Here is a 24,358-nt window from a genome sequence, read left to right on the forward strand (position 1 = left end):
CCTGGGACCATAGCACTACAGCGCAACCACCTGAACTTTGAGGGAGCTGAGGGACAGACCCTTCTGAAGTCCATCCTGCAGGAAATCCAACACAATAGGGATTGCGGTGGCATTTGGATTGGTGCCGCGAGTGTCGCACCATGCTTCAAATACTGTCCAGATCCGGATGTATGTGAGGGATGTGGAAAACTTGCGAACTCGGAGGAGGGTATTAATCACGGGCTCCGAGTAACCCCTCTTCTTCAATCGAGCCCTCTCAAGGGCCATACCATAAGAGAGAATTGAGCTGGATCCTCGTGGAGGATGGGACCTTGACTTAGAAGGTCCCGGAGAGGAGGCAGGGGAAGAGGCTCCCCTGCCAGTAGTCTTCTCATGTCTGCGTACTAGGGTCTTCTTGGCCAGTCTGGCGCAACTAGAAGAACTAGGCCCCGGTGTTTCTGAATCTTGTGGATGATGGTGCCCAGCAGCGGCCACGGAGAAAAAGGCGTATAGCAGAGTCCCTGGAGGCCACGGCTGGACCAGGGCATCGATTCCGTGTGAGAACGGGTCGTGCTTGTGGCTGAAGTATCTGGGTACTTGAGCATTGGACTTGTCTGCCAGTAGATCCATAGCCGGAATCCCCCAATGATCCACGATCATCTGGAAGGCTGTGAGTGAGAGCTGCCACTCTCCCGGATTTAGGCTTTCTCTGCTGAGGAAGTCTGCCGTGATGTTGTCCCTTCCGGCAATGTGGACGGCGGAGATGTCCCGAAGATTCGCCTCCGCCCAAGTCATCAGAGGGGCGACCTCCAGAGATACCTGACGGCTTCTGGTTCCGCCCTGACGGTTGATGTATGCCACCGTGGTGGCGTTGTCGGACATCATTCTGACAGCTCTGTTCTTCAGTCTGTGAGCAAATCGAAGGCACGCCAAGCAGACTGCCCGGACCTCCAGGCGATGGATGTTCCACGTGGACTCCGCCCTGTTCCACCGCCCTTGCGCGGTGAGCACTTCGCAATGTGCTGCCCAGCCGCTCAGGCTGGCATCAGAGGTGAGCAAGGTCCACGTGGGCGAGGACATCTTCGACCCCCTGCTCAGGTGGGCGGACTGCAACCCCCACCTCAGCTGGGTCCGAACTCCGGCCGGCAGAGGAAGGTGCGTGGAAAAGTCCCGTCGACGGGGGCTCCAGCGAGAGAGCAGGGAATGCTGTAGAGGTCTCATATGGGCCCGCGCCCAAGGCACCACTTCCAGGGTGGATGCCATGAGACCCAGAACCTGCATGTAATCCCAGGTTATGGGCCGACTGGCTCCCATCAGATACTGGAGACGCTGCCGAAGCTTCAACTGTCTCTTGGTCGTAAGACGGACCGTGTCCGCCCGGGTGTCGAACAGCACTCCCAGATACTCTATGGACTGGGAGGGCTGTAAGCAGCTCTTGCTGAGGGTGATTACCCAGCCCAAGCTTTCCAGAAGGGCGATCACTCTGTCGGATGTTCGAAGGCTCTCCTCTCGCGATGTCGCCCTGAGCAGCCAGTCGTCTAGGTAGGGAAGGACCAGAATTCCTTCCCGCCTGAGTGCCGCCGCTACCACTACTACCACCGTGATCGAAGGGCAGAGCCCGAAACTGGAAGTGGCGGCCCCAGAACCTTGAAGCAGAGGTAGCGCTGATGATCCGGATGGATCGGGATGTGCAGGTATGCCTCCGACAGGTCTAATGCCCTAAGGAATTCTCCGGGCTGGACTGCGGCCTTGACGGAGCGCAGAGTTTCCATGCGAAACCGCGGTATATGCCAGTATCGATTGACGGACTTGAGGTCCAGGACAGGTCGAAAGGTACCCCCTTTCTTGGGTACCATGAAAGAAATGGAATAATGTCCAGAATCCACTTCCCAGGCAGGTACTGGGATGATGGCGCTCAAGGACCTGTAATATCCAATTCCGCCAGGCACTGAGACACCAAGTCGGAGAGATCCTCTTTAGGGAAGAACCGTCTCATGGTTCTATATGGCTCAGTCCCTGGAGGAAGGTCCCCCTCGTCCGGGAGCTCGGATTCGTCCCGTGAGACCTCCTGGTCCGACTGAGCCGGACTGTCCATCGGCGGGAAGTCCTGCTCGCGATAAGGGCGATAGGGCCCAGGAACCAGATCAGCAGGAGCCACCACCGCAGCAGCAGGTGCAGCAGTCGCCGCAGGCGCAGCCCCACCGGAACCACAGGAACAGCAGGAACCGCCGGGCCAGGACGGGAAGCGGTTAGCAGCTGTACGAAGGCATGAATCCCCTCAAGAGAGCCACCCAGGAAATGGAAGCAGCCTCTAATCGCCGGGGTATAAGCTTCCCCGGGATTCCAGATTGGTCGAGACTGCCCCCTAACTCCGGGGTAGCCCCTGGGGAACTGTCCACAAACCGTGGCTGGTCCTGACCTGAGGGTCGCACGGCCACCTCACATTGGGCACATAGCGAGTCTGGCTCATCACTACGAGCGGCCCGAAGCTGGCATGCAGAGCAGAGGTCAAGGGCTGTAATGCCTGAAGCAGGCGGCGCCGTCGCCGAAGACTCCGCTGTGTCCTGATCCATCGAGCAATATGCGCTGAATGCGACAGACGCCCAATAATAGGATGCGGCAGCAACCGGCGCTTAATACAACAGGCGCTCAATAATAATATGCGGCAGCAACCGGCGCTTAATACAACAGGCGCTCAATAATAATATGCGGCAGCAAGAGGCGCTTAATACAACAGGCGCACAATAAGCAAAATATGCGGCAGCAGGAAGTGCATAACACATCAGGCGCATAATAAGAATATGCGGCAGCAATAGGCGCTTAATACAACAGGCGCTCAATAATAAGAATATGCGGCCGCACTAGGTGCGGAATACAAGAGGCGCTCAAGAAAAAGAATATGCGGCAGCAAATATGCGCGAAGTACAACAGACGCACAATATGTTCTCAGCAATAGGCGGCCATGAACACAGCTCCATTATATGCAATATGCAGCTAGCAAGACACGCCTTGTAGTGTACCATAGGCCCTCATCTATAAGCAGTGAGCGATACACGCTCAATGTCATTCAATAGGCACTTAGTAATATGCGGTCAGCAACACACGCTTAATGGCATTGAATAGGCCCTTAGTAATATGCAATTAGCAACATACGCTTAATGGCATTCCATAGGCTCTCAATAATAGGCAGTTAGCAACACCCGCTGAATAACATTCAACAGGCTGACAGTAATATGCGAGTAGCAAGACACGCATAATGGACATCAATACGCACCCAAGAATATGTGGTAAGGAACATACGCACAATGGCATTCAATAGGCAGTTAGCAATATGCAAGCAGCAATATACGCTCAATAGCTCTCAATAGGCAGTCAGCAATATACGCTCAATAGCTGTTAATAGGCATTCAGCAATATGCAATCAGCAATATACGCTCAGTAGCTTTTAATAGGCAGTCAGCAATATGCAATCAGCAATATACGCTCAATAGCGTTCAACAGGCAACAGGCTTTCAGCACTAAGCGGTTAGCAATACATGATTAATTTGCATTCAAGAGGCCTTCAGCAATAAGCGGGCAGCACTATGTGCTCAATTGACATGCAAGAGGCCTTCAGGTCAGCAATATACGCCCAATTCGCCTGCCATAGGCTGCCGGCAAAAAGCGGCATCAATTGGTATGCAATAGGCTGGCAGCAATAAGCGGTCAGTGGCATTCAATAGGCGCTCAACAAGTCACCGAAACAAAGCCAAGGAGGAAGAAAGCCGCGCCTATTACGGGCGCGAAGTACCTGAACAAGGCCCAAGATGGCGTCCTCCACGGCGTGCCACGCCGCTGATCCTCTGTGCTTCGGAGACCCGTAGGAAGAGCGGTACACCTCACCAGCATCGGCGCTTCTGGTCTGGAACTCAAACGGTCTCCGGCTGCGGGGGAAGTGATCACCTCGCCACCGCTATTGAGGATATGCACCCGCTACCTCGTCCACGCCGGGACCGAGGTCCTCGTAGGCTACACCCGAACGTCGTCCGGGGGCTATGTCACTGCCGCGCTTCGGCAGGACCGAGGACTTCCACCGCCGGGGGAGCACGGCAAGCTCCCCCGGGAGCTCACTGGGGGAGGAACGTTTGGGTATCTACCGCAGGAGCGCGGGGCTCTAAGCCGAATAGGCAGGAAAAACAAAGTAGAATCTGAAACGATAAGAAAGAGAAAAAATCAAAGTAGTCTTGGAAAGCACGCTCAACTAGCGTGCAGGCACTCCAAACTGCTTTGGAGACGGAAATTACTGAGTCGCTGCGCTTCCTGTGGGGCTATATACGCCCCCGTACTGACGTAAGATCCGTCTCCAACTGCTAGCACGCGGATACTATCCCATTCGTACTGAGTCCATCTGGCTACACGCCAGGAAATAGGCGCTTAATGCAACAGGCGCTCAATAATAATATGCGGCAGCAATAGGCGCTTAATACAACAGGCGCTCTATAATAATATGCGGCAGCAATAGGCGCTCAATAATAATATGCGGCAGCAATAGGCGCTGAATACAACAGGCGCTCAACGTGTGTACCGCAACAGGCGGCCCAGACACCAGCGCAATGGTATGCAATAAGCACACAGCAATATGCAGGTAACAATAGACCCTCAATGGCCTTCAATAGGTATTCAGCAAGAAGCGGTTGGTCATATACGCTCAATTTGCATTCAATAGGTATTCAGTAATAAGCGCTCAGCAATATGCTCTCAATGTGCATTCAATAAGCTTTCAGCAATAAGCGGTCAGCAATATGCTCTCAATGTGCAGTCAATAAGCTTTCAGCAATAAGCAGTCAGCAATATGCTCTCAATGTGCATGTAATAGGCTTTCAGCAATAGGCGGTCAGCAATATATATTCAATTTGTATGCAATAGGCTTCCCGCAAGAAGCGGGCGACAACATATGCTCAATGTGCAGGCAATAGGCTTTCATCCATAAGCGGTCAGCAAGATACGCTCAATGTGCATTCAATAAGCATTTAGCAATAGGCGGCCAGCAATATGCGCTCAACAATACCCCGAAACCAAGCCAAGGAGGAGGGAAGCCGCGCCTATTACGGGCACGGAGTACCTGAGCAAGGCCCCACAATGGCGTCCTCCACGGCGTGCCACGCCACCGATCCTCTGTGCTTCGGAGATCCGTAGGAAGAGAGGTACACCTTACCAGCTTCGGCGCTTCCCGGCTGGAACACAAGCGGTCTCCGGCTGCGGGGGAAGGGATCACCTCACCACTGCAATTGAGGATATGCACCCGCTACCTCGTCCACGCCGGGAGCGAGGGCCTCGTAGGCTACACCCGAACGTCGTCCGGGGGCTATGTCACTGCCGCGCGTCGGCAGGACCGAGGACTTTCACCGCCGGGGGAGCACGGTAATCACCTCGGGAGCTCGCTGCGGGAGGAACCCTTGGGTATCTACCGCAGGAGCGCGGGGCTCTAAGTCGAAATAGACAGGAAACACAAAGTAGAATCTAGAATGATAAAAGAGAAAAAATTAAAGTAGTCTTGGAAAGCACGCTCAACTAGCGTGCAGGCACTCCAAACTGCTTTGGAGACGGAAATTACTGAATAGCTGCGCTTCCTGTGGGGATATATACGCCCCCGTGCTGACGTCAGATCCGTCTCCAACTGCTAGCACGCGGATACTATCCCATTTGTTCTGAGTCCATCTGGCTACACGCCAAGAAATCTTTTTTTCTTTAAAGGAGCATCATCACAAAGAAAACCCCAATGCAAAAAGGGTGTACCTAACTGCTCCTGGCCAACAGCAGAAGAAAAGTCCTTAGAGAAACTGAAGGAGCCAGGACCCCTGGCTTTCAGTCCCTCCGGAAGTTACAGGCTGAGAGATCAGCGATTACCAACCCCCAGCTTGCCCGGCTTCACCTGAGGGATGGCCCACAGAGGTACCTAACACCTCAGGGAGCTCTTCAAATCTCTTCTCGTCTGATTCACTTTTTTTAAATACTCTCTCTCAGATTGCAGATCTGCACCTCTACCATCTGCTGGAGAAGAAATGTTGAAGGACAGCAGGTGGCACTCTCGATTATATAGCAGTGCCTGGAAAGGTTTTATTCTCTGCCTCCATCTGCTGGTAGGGATGCAAAACCCACTTCTCTGGACTGATCTGGGATATGAATCGGAACAGGCCGATCGTGTTTTGAACGTAAAGGCAGGATGGGACTCAGTTTACAGTACCAGGCTAATTACTACTACTTTAAAAGGTTTAGGAGGTGTGTTGGGAGGGGGTGGAATTGGGCAGCTTATGGTTTACTTTAGATACTGATGACAGCGCTACATAGCTGGATACCTTTTCAAGATATCCGGTAAAGCAGCATTTTATCCAACCACAAAAGGCCACATAACTTCGGACCTGCTCTGAAGCAGGATTAAAGTTATCTGGCTAACCTAGCTGAATATACCTGATATTCAGCTATGTTAGTCTGATATCTCAGCCCCTCCTCAGAATGCCCCTGAAATGTCCCTTTTTTATACATTTAGATGAATAACTTGAATTATTCGTCTAACGGTTTTGAATATTGACCTCATAGGGATCCATATTCAGCCGCTGAGTGGCTAGTTAAGTTAGTTGTATCTGGCTATCTGATTAACTTAACTAGGATATACCCATATATCTTAAAGTTAGCCGGATAGTTGTATCCGGCTAACTTTAAACCAGCCCTAATCAAGCCTATTGCCCGCCCCCGGGATGTCCCAACTCAACCGGCTATATTAGAGTCAGATAACTGTTATCCAGCTAGACTTTAACCGGTTAAGCTTTTTAAAATAGCTTAGCAATTTAGGCATAACTTTTTAATTATCCGTCTAAATTGCTTTTGAATATCTATCCCATAATGTTTAAATACAATTGCCTTTAGTATGCAATCTTATTAAAATTTATGCAAATAGACTACAAAAATCTACTCCTGAGCTGCTATAGGAAACTGAAGACTGAGGAAAATATTAGCACTGGGAACTTATTTCCAATCTTGGAGAGGAGTGATCTAGTACAGTGGTTTTCAAACTCAGGGTTATAATCCAGTGCCGGGTCACAGCACACCAGTGAGTGGGTCACAGCAAAGTTCCTGTTCTGGATCTTCTGTTGGGTTTCCAAGAAGTGTAGCACATGGCAGTCTTGTGCTGCTGACTGTGGAATCTGCACAGCTCACAGGAAAATTTCAGCCATGTGGTTCTCATATGATATGTTCTCCAGTTTCTGTTCTCATGATGATTGCTGAGAAGCACAGAAGTACCATGTGGATCAAAGTGACTTGAAAGCCACAAAGAACCAGCTAGGAAATGGCAGGAGCTTCTGAGATTAAAAAAAAAAAAAAGAGAAATAGTGAGTAATAGGGGGCAAGAGAAACTACAGTGGAGGTAGAGGAGTTGAGAGTTTTCTTCCACTGGATCCCGAAAAATAAAAGTTTGAAAACCACTGGCCCAGTGGCAATGGCATACCGAGGGGTGAGGGTGGGCCAAAGCCCCTGGATGTCGGGCAGTAGGGAGTGCCGAACAACCAAACTCAGAAGCAGATTCAAAGAGCAAACAGGAGGAGGAGCAGCAGGTGAGCAAGAGCCTACCCCTTCGCTCCCCACTGCTGTGGCTTCTCTAGTACAGTGCCTGCGTGGCAAGAAAATTCAAAACCATAGGCAGCACTTCCTTACTAGACTCATCAGATCAGCAAGAGAAAGTGCTGCCATGAGTGCTGGAAGTGCTCGCAATGAAGGCAATTTAAAGAAAAGCCACATAGGAGTGGGAAGAGGAGGGGGGGGGGGAGGGGGATAAGCTCCCACTGCTTTTTTTAATCTGAAGGTGAAATTACTACTTACCTCAATTTCCTTTCCTCTAGGACAGTCTACACAAGTTATACACTCCAACCAACAGATGGAGATGAACTAACTCGCTGTTGTCTCTCCCGTATAGCACAGTGCGGACATCATCCTGCCAATATTCCTGGAAAAGCCAACTGAACGTTTGAACTTTAAAACTTCCACATTTTACATTTCCTCCCCCCTCCAGTTTTTTGTTTTTTACTTCCAGTGAGCAAAAGCACTAGACTCAGAAGAGGACATGAAATAACCATAACAGGTAAAGAAGGCACACATTTACTAGGTCCCTCTGCGACCAGGAGATCCACGTTAGCCTTTGATTTTGGCCTCTGAGAAGGACAAAGACAATACATTCAGCACAGAACAGTGCAGGCAGCCCAGGGCAGGAGTGTGGACTGGCCTTTCCTACAGAAAAGGAAATTCAGGTAAGTAATAATTTCACCTTCCTCTGCATTCAGGTAGGCCAGTCCACACAAGTGGGTTGTGCCAAAGCTACTTCTTTGTCTGGTAGGAAGACTGTCTGCATTCCCTGCAACATCGCTCTAGCAAAAAGACATCTTTTCGAACCTAACATCCAAATGAGAAGGTATGCAATGAAGACCACATCACTACTCTATAGATCTGGCAGATAGTGTAGGTAACTTCACCCAAGACAGCGCCTGCGCTCTGGTCAAATGAGCTCTAATTTGTCTGAGCAATGGTTTATCCGCATCTACATAGGCTACCTTAGCCACATCTTTAATTCAACTTACCACAGTGGAATGAGAAGCTGCTCCTTTTTTTTTACTCCCCAGTGAAGATCAAAGAGAGAATCTGGTTTCTGAAAGGTCTTGGTAACCTTAAGATAATGAAACAGATGTCTCCTCACATCCAAAGGACGCGACCTCTAAAATTCAGCCTCATCCACTGCTCTATCCAACAATGGTGATGACACAGACTGATTCAAATGAAAATCCAATACAACTTTGAGCAAGATGGATGGTACAGTCCTAATTTGCACTGTCTGGCGTAAACACTAGAAAGGGCTCTCAAGAGTGAGTTTCCAATTCTGAAATGCAACATACTGAATCTATAGCAACTAAGAACACAGCGTTCATGGTTAACAAATACAAAGAGGGCTGCTGAAGAGGACGGAAAGTGGGACCTGCCAAAAATGTCAGCACCTGATTTAGGTCCCAAAGCAGTACAGGTATTCGTAGTGGCAGTCGAATATGCTTAACACCCCTCAGAAATCTGGACATATCCGGTGTGAAGAGAGAGGTTTTCCTTTAACTTAACAGTAACAGGCCAAAGCTGCAGCTGCACTTGTTGCATACTAAGGCCCTTACTAAACCTTCCTGCAAAAATTTCAGAATCAATGGAATCACCGCTCTGGCGGGGATATACTGCCGCTCCAGACATGCATGTTCTTCAAAGACGTAGAAAATTTTCGAGCTCGCAATATAGTGCTCATCGCCATGGAATAATCTTACTTCAACAGCCTAACCCTTATAAGACAAAAACGATCTGGATTCTTGTGAAGAACCAGCTTCTGCCGCAGAAGGTCCCTGCAAAAACGGTAGCCACAACAACCTGCCATCAACCAGATGCTGGAGTTCAGCATACTAAGCCCTATCTTCTGCAGCAATCTGCCAATCATAGGCCATGGAAGAAACACCTATAAGTTCTGGTCTCACAGACAAGAACAAAACAGTCCAAGCGCCTGAGGGTCCCGCCTGCAACTGTAAAATCGGTGCACCTTCACATTCTTGTGGCCTGCTATCAGATCCAAACAGGGCTAACAATGAGCTGAAAGGCCTAGTTTGCCAGCTCCCATTCCCCCTGGTCTAGGACCAGATGGCTGACAATTTGCTTGAATGTTGGTGTCTCCCGCAATGTAAGATGCTAACAACGTCCAGAGATGCTGTTCAGCGCACAGCAAATCCATCTCCTGGAAAACCTAGTGATTCCAGGTTCCCCCTTGATTTATGTAGGCCACCACCATGGTGTCAGATATCACCTTCAGATATCACCATCACAGCTCTCCCAGTCCGCAAACCTCAGCAAGCTAGCCAAATCACTCAAACCTCCAACCAACCAACTGATGGATCAACAATTTCCTTGGGAAACCACTACCCCTGTGCCATCAGTTCCTGACAGTAAGCTCAACAGCCTTGGAGACTTGCATCCATGAACACCACTATCCAAATCAGGGATGACCAAATCTATTCTCTTGGTTAGATGTTCCCTCTTCAGCCACAAGAGCAGAACAAATTCCCAAGAGGCAGAAAGCAAAGAGGACCATTGCACAACAGGAGTTATAGATCTGCATACCAAGGCTACTGGGGGCCAATCCGGATCCACCAGGAGGACTCTGCCCCAGTGTCCAGCAATCCTGCCAATCATGGGCCAAGGTGAAAACACATACAAGGTTTCTACTCTCGGTCAATCCTATATTAGGACATCGATCTCGGAGGACTTCAGATCTCATCTGAGACTGAAGAACTGGTGAACCTTTGCATTCTCACTCATCACCATTAAACCACCATTTTTTTGACCAACAGCATTCTCATTTTCTAGGTCTGGCCGAAAGCTGCTATAGACAATGCGCGGGAAGGGATGGAAGCCGGTACTGCCGAAAAAGCTGATAAGGCCATCTGTAAAATCAGGGTCATTTGTAAGGACAGAATGGATATCGCAATAGAGCAGGCTGTTCTGGCCCTAGAGAGAGAGAGAGTGTACTACCACATTCTGTTCTTCTATTTGGTGGATTGTTTCTCAGAGAGTCTCCTTGAAGAAATTGTCTGCCAATATAGACATCCTCATGGATGGAACTAGCTCTTAGCTATGCCATACACCGTGCTCCAAATAAAAGGTGCAGAGGTATGAGAAGCAGAATCAAACAAATCATATATTGAATTAAAGATGTATCAAACAGCTTCTTCTGCATCCCAGAATGGTTCAGGGAAGGTATTCTGATCTGAGGAAGTAAGTATGGCTTCGGCTTCTGAAGACAATCATAGCAAATCTGCACTATATAGAACTGATGGCTAGCGAAGCAAACAGAAAGCATTAAGCTCTGGAATATCATTTGCCAAAATTATCCAGATGTTTGTGATCTTTGCTTGTTGGGAAATTGGAATGAATGAGTTTTCTTTGCTATTTCATAGTGGATTCCACTATGACGAACTGATGCAGCAGGTGAACCATGTCGAAGCCTGGTGACTACTGGACCCTATATTTGAGGTCTAATTTTCAAGCCCTAGGTGGAACATGAAATCAATGTTTCCCATATCATCATTAGCAGACCTTAAAAATGTCTTGAATTGGTAATGCAGCATGTTCAGCCAGTGTATCCAAACTGAGTATTCCAAGGAGCTCTGTATATGATCTTTATCCTTACGTATGTGAACCCTCAGTGCTGCTCCTAATTTCTCAACAAATTTTGAATAGGTAAGATCTTCCAGAGAGGTGGTGTGCTCCGGGGGATCAGATGGTATTCCAGTAGAGTCCTCATCTGAGCCCAGGGGTACAGGCTCACTTATCCAAGACTCCAGTGATGATGAAGATGAGTTGAAGGGATTCCTCCAGCTGAGGTCTCAGAGGAGCTGCCTGGTCCATTACCTTTGACTGATTAGACTTCACTGCAATCGAGTATGTCAATGAAGAGCCCCTAATGATAAAAACACCTATAGGTGAGTTTGGGACTCTTGTCTGTATTATTGCTAAAGTGAGACTTGAGAAGAGAAGCTGGAACATTCTATCTACTTCTTTGGAGAGGTGAAGGAACTCCTCACAGGACCCGCAAATTGGTCAAACAACTGTTGTGTCCTCTAGTCTAATGTATGTGGAGGTATATGCTCTTCCAACACTAAGACAGGGTCTTCCATTGTAACAGTCCAGGCCTTAACAAGTGGATTGTTTCCCCCTATCAGCAGATGGAGGCAGACTATACTACTTTCTCACTGTCACATCACAGCCACTACTAAGGGATGGTGCCAAGCAGCAGGAATCCAGAATCTTTCTAACAAAGCTTTGGATCAGACCCCCTCAATTAATTCTACAACCACCACATGTAGAACAGATGAAAACCTGAGAATTAGCGTCCCTGAAGCGTATACAAAGAATAGGAAACACCAACCATAACAACGGGCAATAAGCATGGTACCAGTGTGACTGCTGTTGAAGCTTCTGTAAAGAGACAGTTTTGCTTCCCAGCTGGGTCCTGGCCTGGTATAACAAGACTAATGGAAAGGAAATAGAACAGGTAAGAAAGACTTCTCCTTCCGTTTCATCTAGCTACACCAGTGCAGGCCTTAATGAGTGGGAAGTACTAAAGTTCTACCTTCATTGGTGGGTGGAAGTGAGAGTAGCACAAAGAACCTGGACCCCATAGGCCAATTCCTCTTTCGCCAAAATTTCCAGCTGATAGTGCCACATGAAAGTATGACATGAGGACCAAGTCCACCAGCAATATAGCCTGAACTTTTGCCCAAGGTGCTGACAGAGCTCTCGTAGAGTATGCTTCTATCAACTCTGGGGCCTTTCTGCCCTTTAGTACATAAGCTGAGATAATATCCTCCTTTATCCAGCAAGCCAGGGTGGCTTTGGAAGCCGCTTCCCCTTTGCACAGCCCAAACAGAACAATCTGTCAGACTTGCGGAATGTGTTAGTCACCTCCAAATATCAGATAAGCAGCCTTTGAACATCCAAATATCGAAGGGAACAATACTCAGTCCCACACATTTCAGGAGAAGGCCAAAAGAGACACTGGATGGTAAATGTGAAACAGTGGGGGGTGGGGGTGGGGGGGGAAGGGCACTGGATGAAAAACCACAATATCCATCTTGATCACAAAAAAAAAAAAAAACAGGCCACAACAAAATAAAGCCTGAAGCTCCGAAATCCACCTCACACAGCAAATTGCCACCAGAAAAACTGCTTTCAGAGATGGATCCTTTAGGGAGATCTGCCTTACAGGCTCAAAGGTGGGTCCTAAGAACCAATTCAAGGTCCTACTCTGTAACAATGGACTGAAAGGGGGGGGGATGCAGCCTCTTAATACCCCCCAGAAACCAAGAAACATCTGGGTGAGCTAAAGGCATCCCACCGAGCTATCCTCAGTAACATGAGATAGCCGCTACCTGCATCTTCAAGAAATTCTTTATCCAGACCTTCCTGAAGAAAGGCCAAAATAGATGGATTAGTGACCAGACAGGAGAGCTCCCTTTTTGACTCACAGAATCCCTCAAACAATTGTAACATACAAATGTAGACCAATGAGGTGGACCGTTTTTGTGCTTTCAGTAAAAGTAGAAATTGAAGGGGAATAAACCTTCCTGCAGAGCTGTCGTCACTCAAGAGCCAGGCCATAAGACAAAAAACAGAGCCAGATCATCCATTATAACCGGGCCCTGGCTTAGCAGCCCTGGTGATCCTGGAAGATGTAATGGCCTGTTCCATGTAGTTGCATGATATCTGTGTACCAGGGCTTGTGCAGCCAATCTGGCATCACCAATATGGACCAGTTGGCTTCCATCTCTATCCTCTGAAGCACCCTGTCTATGAGCGCCCATGGGAGAAAAAGACAGAGCAATTCCTCTGCCGGCCAGGGATGCACCAGGGCATCTCTTCCCGATCGACCCCTGTTTTCTCCACCGACTGAAGAAGCAACTTAGCTTCGCATTCTGTTGGGTCGCCATCACCTGCAGGCGAACCACTGCTGACAGATGAGGTTGAATGCTTCCGGACTCAGATCCTATTCCCTGGGATCCAACCAAGTGTGACAAAGTCCGCCTGCACATTCTCCTGTCCGGCAATATGAGCCACCGAGTAGATTCTGCTCTGCCCAAGGAAAAAGGAAAGACATCTTTGCCAAGAAACCAATCGGCTTCTGGTTCTTCCCTGATGAGTCACATACAATACTGCAGTTGCTTTGAGCGAGAGGATTCAGACTGCTCACCCTTGCATTACTGGGAGGAAATGAAACAGAGCCAAATGATTGGCCTTGGTCTCCAGTTGACTGATGGACCACTGTATATTTTGCCCCTTTAGTAACCAACACTAAGGACACAAGGTAACCAATAGGTAGAAACTTTACTGAAATCCTTGTTCAGAGCACAGAGTATTGGGAAGGAGAGAGAATTGATCTGATCATCACTGTCAAAACTCCTTCAGTAAACTTTTTGTTCTATTATGATTTATATACAGTTATCTTGCCTTTCCATTTAGCAATTTTGGTCCTTCCAGTATGCATCATTAGACTGTAGCCAATTATCTCTTATACCCCCTAACTTCCCAGTATTGCTCATCTTTCTTAGTAATTCCGTATAGGTGCCAAACTCCATGTCTGATCTTGTCTAGTCACGGGCCTTGCGACCAAACTGTCACACATCATGCCATTATTCTACTGCTGTGTAACTCTCTCTCTCTCGCAAGCTAGGCTGTTTCCATCTGCTGCCCACTCGTAACCACAAGCGTCTAGCTGCTTCCTCTTACAGCAGTTTCAGCAGTGCAGTTTCTGGGCAGATTTTTCTCTAAAGTATACACCACAAAGCTTCCTCCTGATTCTAGCAGGTCTGGAGTCTGGCAATGAACTTTCCAACCAGAGACGCTCGCATCTGTTAGGATGGGGCGACTAGACTGATCCCCTTTCACCAGATGTGTGGACTGTGTCCAATGCTGGAGCAACTCGCATACTGATTGAGACAAGGGAAGCCACATTCCATAGTCCTGACACTGTGGGGACCGCCGAGACAGAAGGGATGCCTAAAGCAGGTGCATGTGAGCTCTGGCCCATGACATCAAATCCAGAGCTGCTGCCATGAGCCCTAGTATCTGCAGATAACCCCAAGCTGAAGGGCTCTGAAAAGTCAGTGTCTCTGAACTTGTTGAACTATCTTGGTCACCCTCTCATCCATTAAGAAAAGCCTGCTCACTCTGAATGTTGAATCACACCCCTAAGTACTCCAGGGACTGGGTAGACTGAAGCTTGCTTTTGTTGAAATAGTAACCCAGCCTAAACCTAACACCTGAATCACCTGGCATAATACACGCACCGCTTCCTGATGAGAAGTTGTTGTTGGGATTTTGCCTGCGGGCCTATCCACAGGCAATCCCTTACCTCAGGCAGCAGGCTGCCGCCAACACAGTCTTCGCGCGGCCCAGAGGCCACTCCTGTGCCGGTGCCTCTGCAGTTCTAGGGCCGCTGCCAGGAGTCCCTTCATCATGGCATGAAGCTGCAGCCACAGTCTGCTCTCTTCTTCACGGCAGGGGTGCTACCGCCAACGCCGCTGTCCTCCTGGCCTTCCACACGGCAGGGATGCCACTGATGTCTTCTGCCTCCCGGCTCTTCTTAGGCGCGGGCGCGCACCTCTTCTTAAAGGGCCAGCGGTGGGAAAAGCCCCATGGGCCCTCAGGAGCGGTTAGTCTTTGCCGGATCAGCCCTATATAAAGGGCCCAGCCTCAGTTCCTCAAGGCCTTTGGATCAGGTCTTCGCAGCGTCTGTGGTCTTCTTCCTGATCCAGGTCCTCTGTGGTCTATCTTTGTTCCATGTTCTTCGTGTTCCTGAACCTCTTCACCTTGATGTTCCTGGTCTCGTCCCTCATCTGAGCTCCCTCGTCGCCTGTTTAGTATTCCTGATGTTCTGTGTCCTGAGATGCCATATTCCACATTCCTGATGTCAGATGTTCCTGTCCTGACACTGTCCATCTCATCTTCAGCACTTCGTCCAGTTCCCAGGTCTGTTCACCCTTCCTGGAGTGCCACTGTCGTGGACCGTGACCAGCTCATGGGGGCTGTGTAGGGAGCCTCATGGTACAAGGCCTTCTTCTCATCTGTAGCGCAAGCCTCCGGAAGACTCCTGTTTTTAATGCCTTGCTTCTGAGAATCCTGAATCCTGTCCCGGTCTTCAGAGTTCCTTGTGCCTGCTTCAGTCCATGCCCAAGATGCTGCCAGAACCTGCTTCGCTCCAACGTGGTCCACGACCAGCCACCGGCAGCTGTATAGGGCACGCTGCGTTGCAATTCTCACCCAGTACTTTCACTCGAGTCCTGAATCCTTGTCAGAGTCCTCAGAGTATCCTGAGTCTTCGTCTGAGTTTTCTTGTTCCTGCCCTCAGCCACGGTCTGGCCTCACGCATTCGTCGTTCCCAAGCAGCGGGTCCGGAAGGGCTATCGAGTGGCTGGAGGGCTAGTCTCAAGACCAGCATTGCATTGCTCAGTCTCATTGATGCGTGTAGGTCCAGTGGAGGGCTGAGCCTGCCTTGTTCCTATTCCAGATATTCCTAGTCTTGTCTTCAGTCCAGCCTTGTTCCTGCTCTACCCGTGCTTATACTTGCTAACCTCTTGTGGTGAGTCTTGGGGCTCCTCCCTGAGCCGCACCGTGATCCAAGGGCTCACATCCTCCCTTGAAATAGGACTGCCCCTCTGCGCTCCTAACAGTTGCCCGGATCAACCAATCGTCAAGGTACGAATGGATCATGATGAAATTCACACCTGAGGTTGCAGCCACCACAACCATTACCTTGGTGAACACTCTACAAAGTCACCGAAAGCCACCCAATGGATATCAAAGGAACACACACTATCAATTGCCGGTCCCACCCTATGGAACAAACTCCCCACAGACCTAAGAACAGATCCATCCACTCAATCTTTCAAGAAAAATCTTAAGCCATGGCTATTCCGCAAGGCCTTCCCTACTACAAACACAAATGAACCCCAAGCCAGGCCCTAACCCCTGCAGACAAGGAAATCACCACCTTCAACCACCCACCTGTAATCTAATATGCTACATGATCCATGCTGAATATCACTAATGCTACTAATTCCAATACTCTCTATAGCCCTGTTTATTACTACCTATGTTATTACTTTGTTTAATACTACTACTGTTATTTTTTTAATCATGTTACTGTTCATAATCGTTCCATGTACTATACAAAAGGAAATGCTTGACTTCCTGCACCATTAAGTTATAATTAAACTGATGTGATATGTAAACCGAACACTGGTAAATAAAAAAAATAAAAATAAATACATATCTAGAACTCACTATTTAACCCCACGTAGTCCATGCCTCGGTGCTTCGGCATAGAGTTCCTTTGGGCTCCCTGCTTTAGTCACCTATTCCTTGCTTTGCGTGCCTTCTGGCATCCTGCCTTGCTCTTTGGTCTATAGGCCTCCTGTTTCTTTGCTGTTCTTGCTCTGTGGTCTACAGGCATTCTAGTTCTCGTTTACCTTCTTGTCCCCACTCTCTCTCTCTAAACCCCCTTGTAGCTGTGCTATTACTCTCCTGCCTCCCCTTGGACTTCTTGGCCTTGCTGCCTTTGGGCATTCTGTGTTTCATGTTCAGTTTAGTCCTTGTCCTGGTTTGTCCAGTCCTGTCATTGTTTGTTTGTCTTCCTTGCTCTGGTACCCCTCCTCCACCCATACTAGCACTCAGTTCCAGTGTAACAATTCACACTTACCTGCGTTCACACATTCTGTTCCAGTTTCATGAAGTTCACCCTTACCACCACACACCCAGCCTCAGCCCCCTACAATTGTTCCCATTTTCCTGTCATGTGTCTCTTCTGAAGATGGTGTTTATCACACTAGGCTGCAGCCCAAAATCGTAACAGAGGTGGAGACCAGGGGAGTTTCCTCAGTTTACTTTTCTTTTTTTTTTTTTATGGGCCTCACCCCCTGCTAGGCTCAACCAGGACCTCAGTGGGATCAGGAGTGGCTGTGTGGGCTCACACTGTTGGTCAGAACCAGAGGTTTGGCCCGGGATGTGATCTCAAATCCTCCGACAAGCTGCATATCATCCTCTGGAGGCAGAAAATACTGGATTCCTGCTGCTTGGCATCCACCCAAGTAGTGGCTGTAATATTGTCTGCCTCCATCTGCTGGTTGGGGGAAACAACTTACTCATTAAGGCCTGGACTGGTGTAGCTGAACAAGATGAAATATGCGTTGAGTGCATTGTAACTTGCATCGAGTGCACGGGTACATCATACCAGGAAAGCATCACTGTGTTGTCAAACGTGGTATGCACTGAGTGTGTTGGTGCAGCATGCGTTGATACATCAAGCCTTGGGCTCTTGGATGTACCGTGCATCAGGCATTGTGTGTCGTTGGGCATGTTGATGCACTATGTGGCACTCTGTGCACTGTCGGCACCAAAGAGGGATGTTCTGATGGTGCCGGTGCACTGTACTTTAAGTGCTTGTGTTTTTTCACAACAAGCTGGGCAAGCTGGCTGCAGTGAATAATGATATTTTTGCTTCAATGCAGATCCTGCAGTCTCAGCCTGCTTAGACATGGGAGATTTTGAAGAACTTTGGTTCAAGCCTTTTCCCAAAGAGAAACACTGCACTAGGGGAGGAAAAATCTCTCCGGAGTCGCTGTAGGTTATGTAGTTCTTCCATATGCAAGGCCTTGGAGCACTTTGAGTATAGCTTCAAAGTTTTTCTGGTCATGATCCAGCAGTAATACAAATCGTGGCTGTGGGTGAGAAATTTTTTCATATTGGCAATTCTTAAAACTATTCACAGTAATAGATTTTTCTTCTTATGGCCCAACATTCGTTTGTGAGGAAAACTCTTGGGTGGGTTTTTGTAGCACTTGAAAGTGCTATTTTGTGGTACTAGAAGCAGTGAAGCAAGGCAGAAAAAAAAAGTTTCTGACCAAAACTACTATGAAGGAAAAAATAAGCGTACAGACTAAGTACATGTTCGTGCTTTCAGCTCTGACAAAAAATGACTGAAGCTCATGAAGCAACGTCTGCACAGGAAGTCCCGCACATGCTTAGTAGAGCTCAAAAGCTCTATAGCTTGGAGAGATAAGTCTGTTCAGTGCTGCCAGATGATGTCACCTACATGTAATAGCTAATTCAGCTTACTTAAGACAGAAAAAAAATTGTTGCATATATCAAAAGTCTGGTGCTTGGAACAGTTTTATGGTACGTGACCCTCCAACCTACCCCAAATGGAATAACTTATTTTATCTTTGTCTCAGCTTCTCCTCTCAATCTTCGATGGTCACACTGACTGTGGGTTTTCCCCATTACACAAGTATACACGGTAGACAGGTAGGGTGGCAGGGGTCAGGTAGGGGCCTTGCCATGCAAATCTCTGGAAAGGCAGATTCCATCTAGTACAGTATCATCAGAAACCCCATAGTGTCACGTGACACAGATTACATGCGGGATGGACCCAGAGTAGTGTAGGCTCGCCCTCAGCCAGTTTACATTAACTCCACAGAGAATATCTTCTTTTAAGTGCTCCCCATGGCAGTGCTTTTCAGTGAGTGGAATCAAGAGCTACCAATGGGTTAAAATTTACCCCAGAAAACTGCTGATATGCATTTTCTGGCCACCCTTTTTTTTCCCTGAAAGTTTAAGTGTTCTGCATCATGGCCAAGTCCATTTTATCATCACTGCTATTGGGGGCCAAACCAGATTCACAAAAGCTGTAGTGACAAGACAAGCTATCAGCTGGGTCTTACCTGGGTCAACTGTACAATCCACACTGCTGCTAGAACCAGGGCATGGATTGCTTATACTCTGTTCACTGCCCAAGCTTGCATCCTGGATGGCAGCCTGCCCATCATTGCCAATCATGTGCTGCTGTAGCCTCTCTGTGACATGCATCTGGGCCTGCTGGCACAATTCTGGCACTAGGTTCTCCAGTTCACTGCCCAAGCTTGCATCCTGGATGGCAGCCTGCCCATCATTGCCAATCATGTGCTGCTGTAGCTTCTCTGTGTCATGCATCTGGGCCTGCTGGCACAATTCTGGCACTAGGTTCTCCAGTTCCAGTTGCTCTTTTTCTGCATTACGTATAAAGCGGCGAGCTGCTAGGCTGGATGAAGCAATAGCACGTCGAGAGCCACCTCCTCCTGCTGCCCTGGGGTTTGCTGTGCCAGACTTAGTGGGTTTTTTCTTTTGTGCTCTCATTCTCTTGCGTTTGCGATTGGCAACCTTGGGTTGCTTCTTTGGTACCATAGCAGCAAAGATATTTTACAACTGGAGAGAAATGCTGAGGAAAAAAAAAAAAAAAAAGACAGACTTGTTACATGAAGCAGACTTTAGATGGCATAAGCACACCATAAAATGTAGTTTTTTGGGGGGTTTTTTTATTTGCAGCTCCAACCACTTTGCCCTATTATGCAGCTAATCCATATTTATAAATAAATGCTTGGCTCCCTATATCAAAAACTCTGCCCTGTACAACATTTCCACTTGTCTGCCAATCCTCACCCTGTTCATTAATAGTGCCTGGCCTTGCTGTGCTGAGCATGGCCACCCAACCCGAAGATAGCTGCATGGTTCCCTGTAACATGGAAGATGCCACTGGCTCTTCTGCCCTACACAAAATGGCCATCTACCCCTTGCCCACACAAGATGGCAGACCAAACCTGGCAGCCACATACATTTGCTAGGCATCAGATGGCTGCATAATCCCGTGTCGTGTGCAAAATGGCTGCCGGCCCCTCTGCTCCACACAAAATGGCCACCTCATTGTCTCACACACATGATGACCGTTCATACTCTGTGGCTGCCTGGTCCCAAGCCACACAGAATGTATCCACTTTCACATGGTCTATCTAAAATAAGATTTCCTCCCTTCCCATTTCTTCTTTAATTATGTTGCTCATTACTTCCTATAATATAGCTATCCAATCCCTTTAATGTGTGACTGACCCAGAATTTTGCATGTGTGACACCAAATAACCCATCTACTCAGGCTGTCACCTGCAGTCCCGTGCTCACCAAGATATTTAGGGGCAGCGGTCATGCAAGATTAGTAGTCCGAACAAGCTGGTCCCCCCACCAGTATGTCAAACACATGCCAGAACCAAAGCTAACACATGTAACCTGCATATGCCCAATCTGACTCAGGGGCCACAAAGTTGCCTACATGAGACTACAAGCACCCTCCTGCCATCCAAACTCCTCTGTAGAGCAACAAGTGAAGTTTTGTAAAACTCTTCATTTACAGAATTCTAATAGTTATAGCAATCACACAATTGAAGTACAAGAAATGTTAGCTTATGAACAGAAAATAAAATAAATAAATAACATAGGAAATATATTGTCACAAGATAAAGTAATTATATACTTGGACTTTGTTATTACTCAGACCATCACTATCAAATTAAGGTCTAGATGCTTAAGGTCCATGACACTGCCTTATCAAGGAATCTCTAACTGCTATTTTAGATCTAATTCTTAGTGGAATGCAGGATTTGTGAGAAAAGTAATGGTGGTGGGGCCATTTGGCAACAGTGATCATAAACACGATCAAATTTGAATTAATAGAAAAAAAACTGAAAGGTGCAGCTGCAAAGGTAGAGTGTACAACAAGCGTGGACATTGTTTAAAAATATCTTACCAGCGCAGTCCAGATGCATTTCACGCATTAAGAAATGTGGAAGGAAAGCCAAATGATTACTGGCATGGTTAAAAGAAGTTGATGACTGACTCCAGAATGGAAAACCAAAGCACTGCAATTCACATTCTTGAAGAGCGCAATAAATCTCTAAAGGAGGATTTAATGAGAACTGAGGAGAAATTTGAAGACCTAGAAAACTGTTCTAGGAGAGCTAACATCCACATTAAAAGAGTTCCAGAAACAGAGGATTATGAGAACTGTCCTGGAGTTGCTGCCGAAATCTGTGTATACCTTCCGGGCCAAGGGGAAACAGATGAATACTACTACGCAGACTTCAGAATTTAAAGTTAAAATTGAAAGAGCTCACAGATCCCTTGGACCCTGGAGGGAAAATATACCCAGGACATAGTAGTAAATTTCCACAGAAAGACGACATAATGGCTAAGGTTTGCACAATACCTGAATGCGTTTGGAAAGGTAACGAGATCTCAATTTACCAAGACTTGGTGGCAAGCACCTTGAGGAAAAGTTTTGAACTTAGGGAAATTACCCAAACCCTCTGAAAGGAAAAGGTGTATTATAGGTGGGCGTTTCCATTTGCCCTCCCTTGCCAGCATAATGGCATTTCTTACCGCATTAAAACTGTAGGCCGAGGCAATTGAGGCCTTTAGAAAAGCTGATTATAGTAGCCAACATCTCTGCGCTACCTCCCACTTCATCCGCTTGAAGCTACATCAAGATGGTGCTGGGCTGGACAGAGTACATGTTAAGGGAGACGCCATCATAATCTTCTGGACCCGCTCTCCGATCAAGGCTGAACATCTTCAGAAGCCTGCAACCTGCTTCAGATGCCCTTTGTCAGTGGATACCATCGCAATCTCAAGATGGACGTTGCTTTTTGCTTAATGTCTGTTCCTTCTATGGCACTGAGTTGAATGTGTTAATTGTATACTATGCCTTAACATACTTTATTTGGCAATTTCTCTAAATTCGGGTGGGGGGTATTCGGTGGTTTTGTTCTTTGGTGGTGGCACTCCCCCTCATGAAAGGGGATCTGGGAGGAGGATGTATGGATCGTTATTGGGGAATTTTAAGGAGGATCAAGACAGTTTCTACCTGTTATACTATATGGAGTTTGGTTGAAAGAACAGTTTTCCATATCACCACTGGCTTTTTAATTTTTATGCCATTCTGCCCTCATTTAAATATTGGTAGCAATGTCTCGCATTTTCTCTCTTAATGTAAAAGGTTTAAATTGCCACACAAAGATGCTTATTGCACAGTGAGTTTCTCTTTTAGCGCATTTCTACAGTTCTCATAAAAGAAACCCATTTGCGCCAAAGACACAAAGACCTATGTCTACTGGAAATTTCCCTATAAATTTATGGCATTAAGTGGCAGTAAAAACCTTTACTCTGGGACCGCTATTCTCATTTCTGCTAATGTTATTTATGAGGTATTAACTTGTATTTGTGGCAATGAGGGTCAATTTGTTTTCCTTAAAATTAAGCTAGGCAGATACATTTATTCCTTCATTTCATTATATGATCCCAAAGTTGCCCAAGCCACCTTTTTTAATTCTATCAGTAAAGTTCTAGATGGCTATGCTAAGGGGTACACAATACTTGGGGGGGGGGGGGACTTTAATCTTATGTTATCCAAATTGGATAACTCCCTACTTAAGTCCACCTATAATCTGCATGCCTCCAGAAGTCCTAGGCATTTATTATCCTCTATAATATCTGATTGGGGTCTTGTGGATATTTGGAGACAATATTACCCTACATTTAGGGTATAAACCTTCTAATTCCCCACCTCATAATACTTATTCATATATACACCTACTCCTGGTAAATAAAACCTTACTCCCAGATATTTCAGCCACGGATATTGGCCCAATTTCATGGTCAGATCATGGACCAGTTTGGATGGATATAAGTTCACCTGAGAGGGAGGCTGGAAAGTCCTATTGGCGACTGAATGAATCTTTTAGATGAGGAGAAAATTTGTCCACTCCTTAAGCAAAGAAATGCAGGAATATTTTACACAGAATCAATTGCCTTCTCTTCCTACACTGATCAAAGAATGTGGGCATCCAAGGTTTTGGCTGGTTGCACACACTATTTTGCATTTTTGGAGATGAGAAGTGGATCCTTCTTTTGAAGAAATGCTATCCATCGCCTGTTAATTATGGAACTGATGGTAGGTTAAAAAAAAAAAAAATCACCCTAAGAAGTGAAGAATTCTGAATATATGGCTTATCTGGACACTATCTACATGGGCTAGAAGCTTGCTTTTGAACACCTACTGATGGTTGATTCTGGACTCACATCCAGTTTTTTTGGAGGGTGGAGAATTGGGGACTTCTATGTTTCTCATGTCTGTTTTTTTGTTAGAACGTATTATGTTCCGGTTGTGTTCAGAGCCAAAACCAACAGGTAGCACACTTGATCCTTCACAACTTGCTCTATTGGAATTCATTGTATATTGCTTGTTAGTGATAATAAAATGTAAATATAAAAGCAAACAAAAAACTAAAAGTTCAATATAGTAAACCTATCATATCAAAATTGAGTACTGGCAGTTAGCTCGAACAGTAACAACCCTACTTATGAAAAGACATCACTGCAAATATTACACCAGACCCTACAACTCCAATACACCTATCATGAAAATATAACAAGCCAAAGTGCTATATACCCCTACACAGAAACTACATGCTAGCAGAATACCTATCCTCGGTCACACATGCAGTACACTGACAAATCCTCAAACACAGAATAAAGAGAGACCATAAAGTATACATAGTAAAAGTGAAGACAAAGCTGAACTAGAAACCACAACAATCCAGACTCTGTATGCAGTGCAACAATGGAAAACCAGAAACATCACCATTCCACGTAACTATAAAATCAAGAAACAAACATGATAGTAAAATCACTTAAATTTATAAGTATTTCAAAACAGCTGATGAAAATATCATCCAATAATTAAAATCTCATTCAAACATTTTAAAATTTCCCAAACACCAATAAAATATTTCAAAATGGAGAAATTACCTGATAATTTCATTTTCCTTAGTGTAGACAGATGGACTCAGGACCAATGGGTATAGTGTACTCCTGACAGCAGTTGGAGACGGATTAGATTTCAATCTGATGTCAGCCC

The 24,358-nt window shown here is 46.9% G+C and overlaps 1 protein-coding gene across 3 annotated transcripts in view; it reads right to left on the reverse strand.

Annotated features, from left to right (window-relative positions):
• Window positions 1-24,358, reverse strand: part of LOC115087740 — a 51,430-nt gene that overhangs the window by 17,076 nt on the left and 9,996 nt on the right. For all 3 annotated transcript variants that reach the window (XM_029595269.1, XM_029595278.1, XM_029595286.1), the window contains exon 2: window positions 19,302-19,834. In XM_029595269.1, the coding sequence (XP_029451129.1) occupies window positions 19,302-19,800 (499 nt within the window). In that variant the 5' untranslated portion in view covers window positions 19,801-19,834. The remainder of the gene's footprint in view (window positions 1-19,301; window positions 19,835-24,358) is intronic.

The sequence above is a fragment of the Rhinatrema bivittatum genome, chromosome 1 (genome assembly GCF_901001135.1).
Source record: "Rhinatrema bivittatum chromosome 1, aRhiBiv1.1, whole genome shotgun sequence".
NCBI lineage: Eukaryota > Metazoa > Chordata > Amphibia > Gymnophiona > Rhinatrematidae > Rhinatrema > Rhinatrema bivittatum.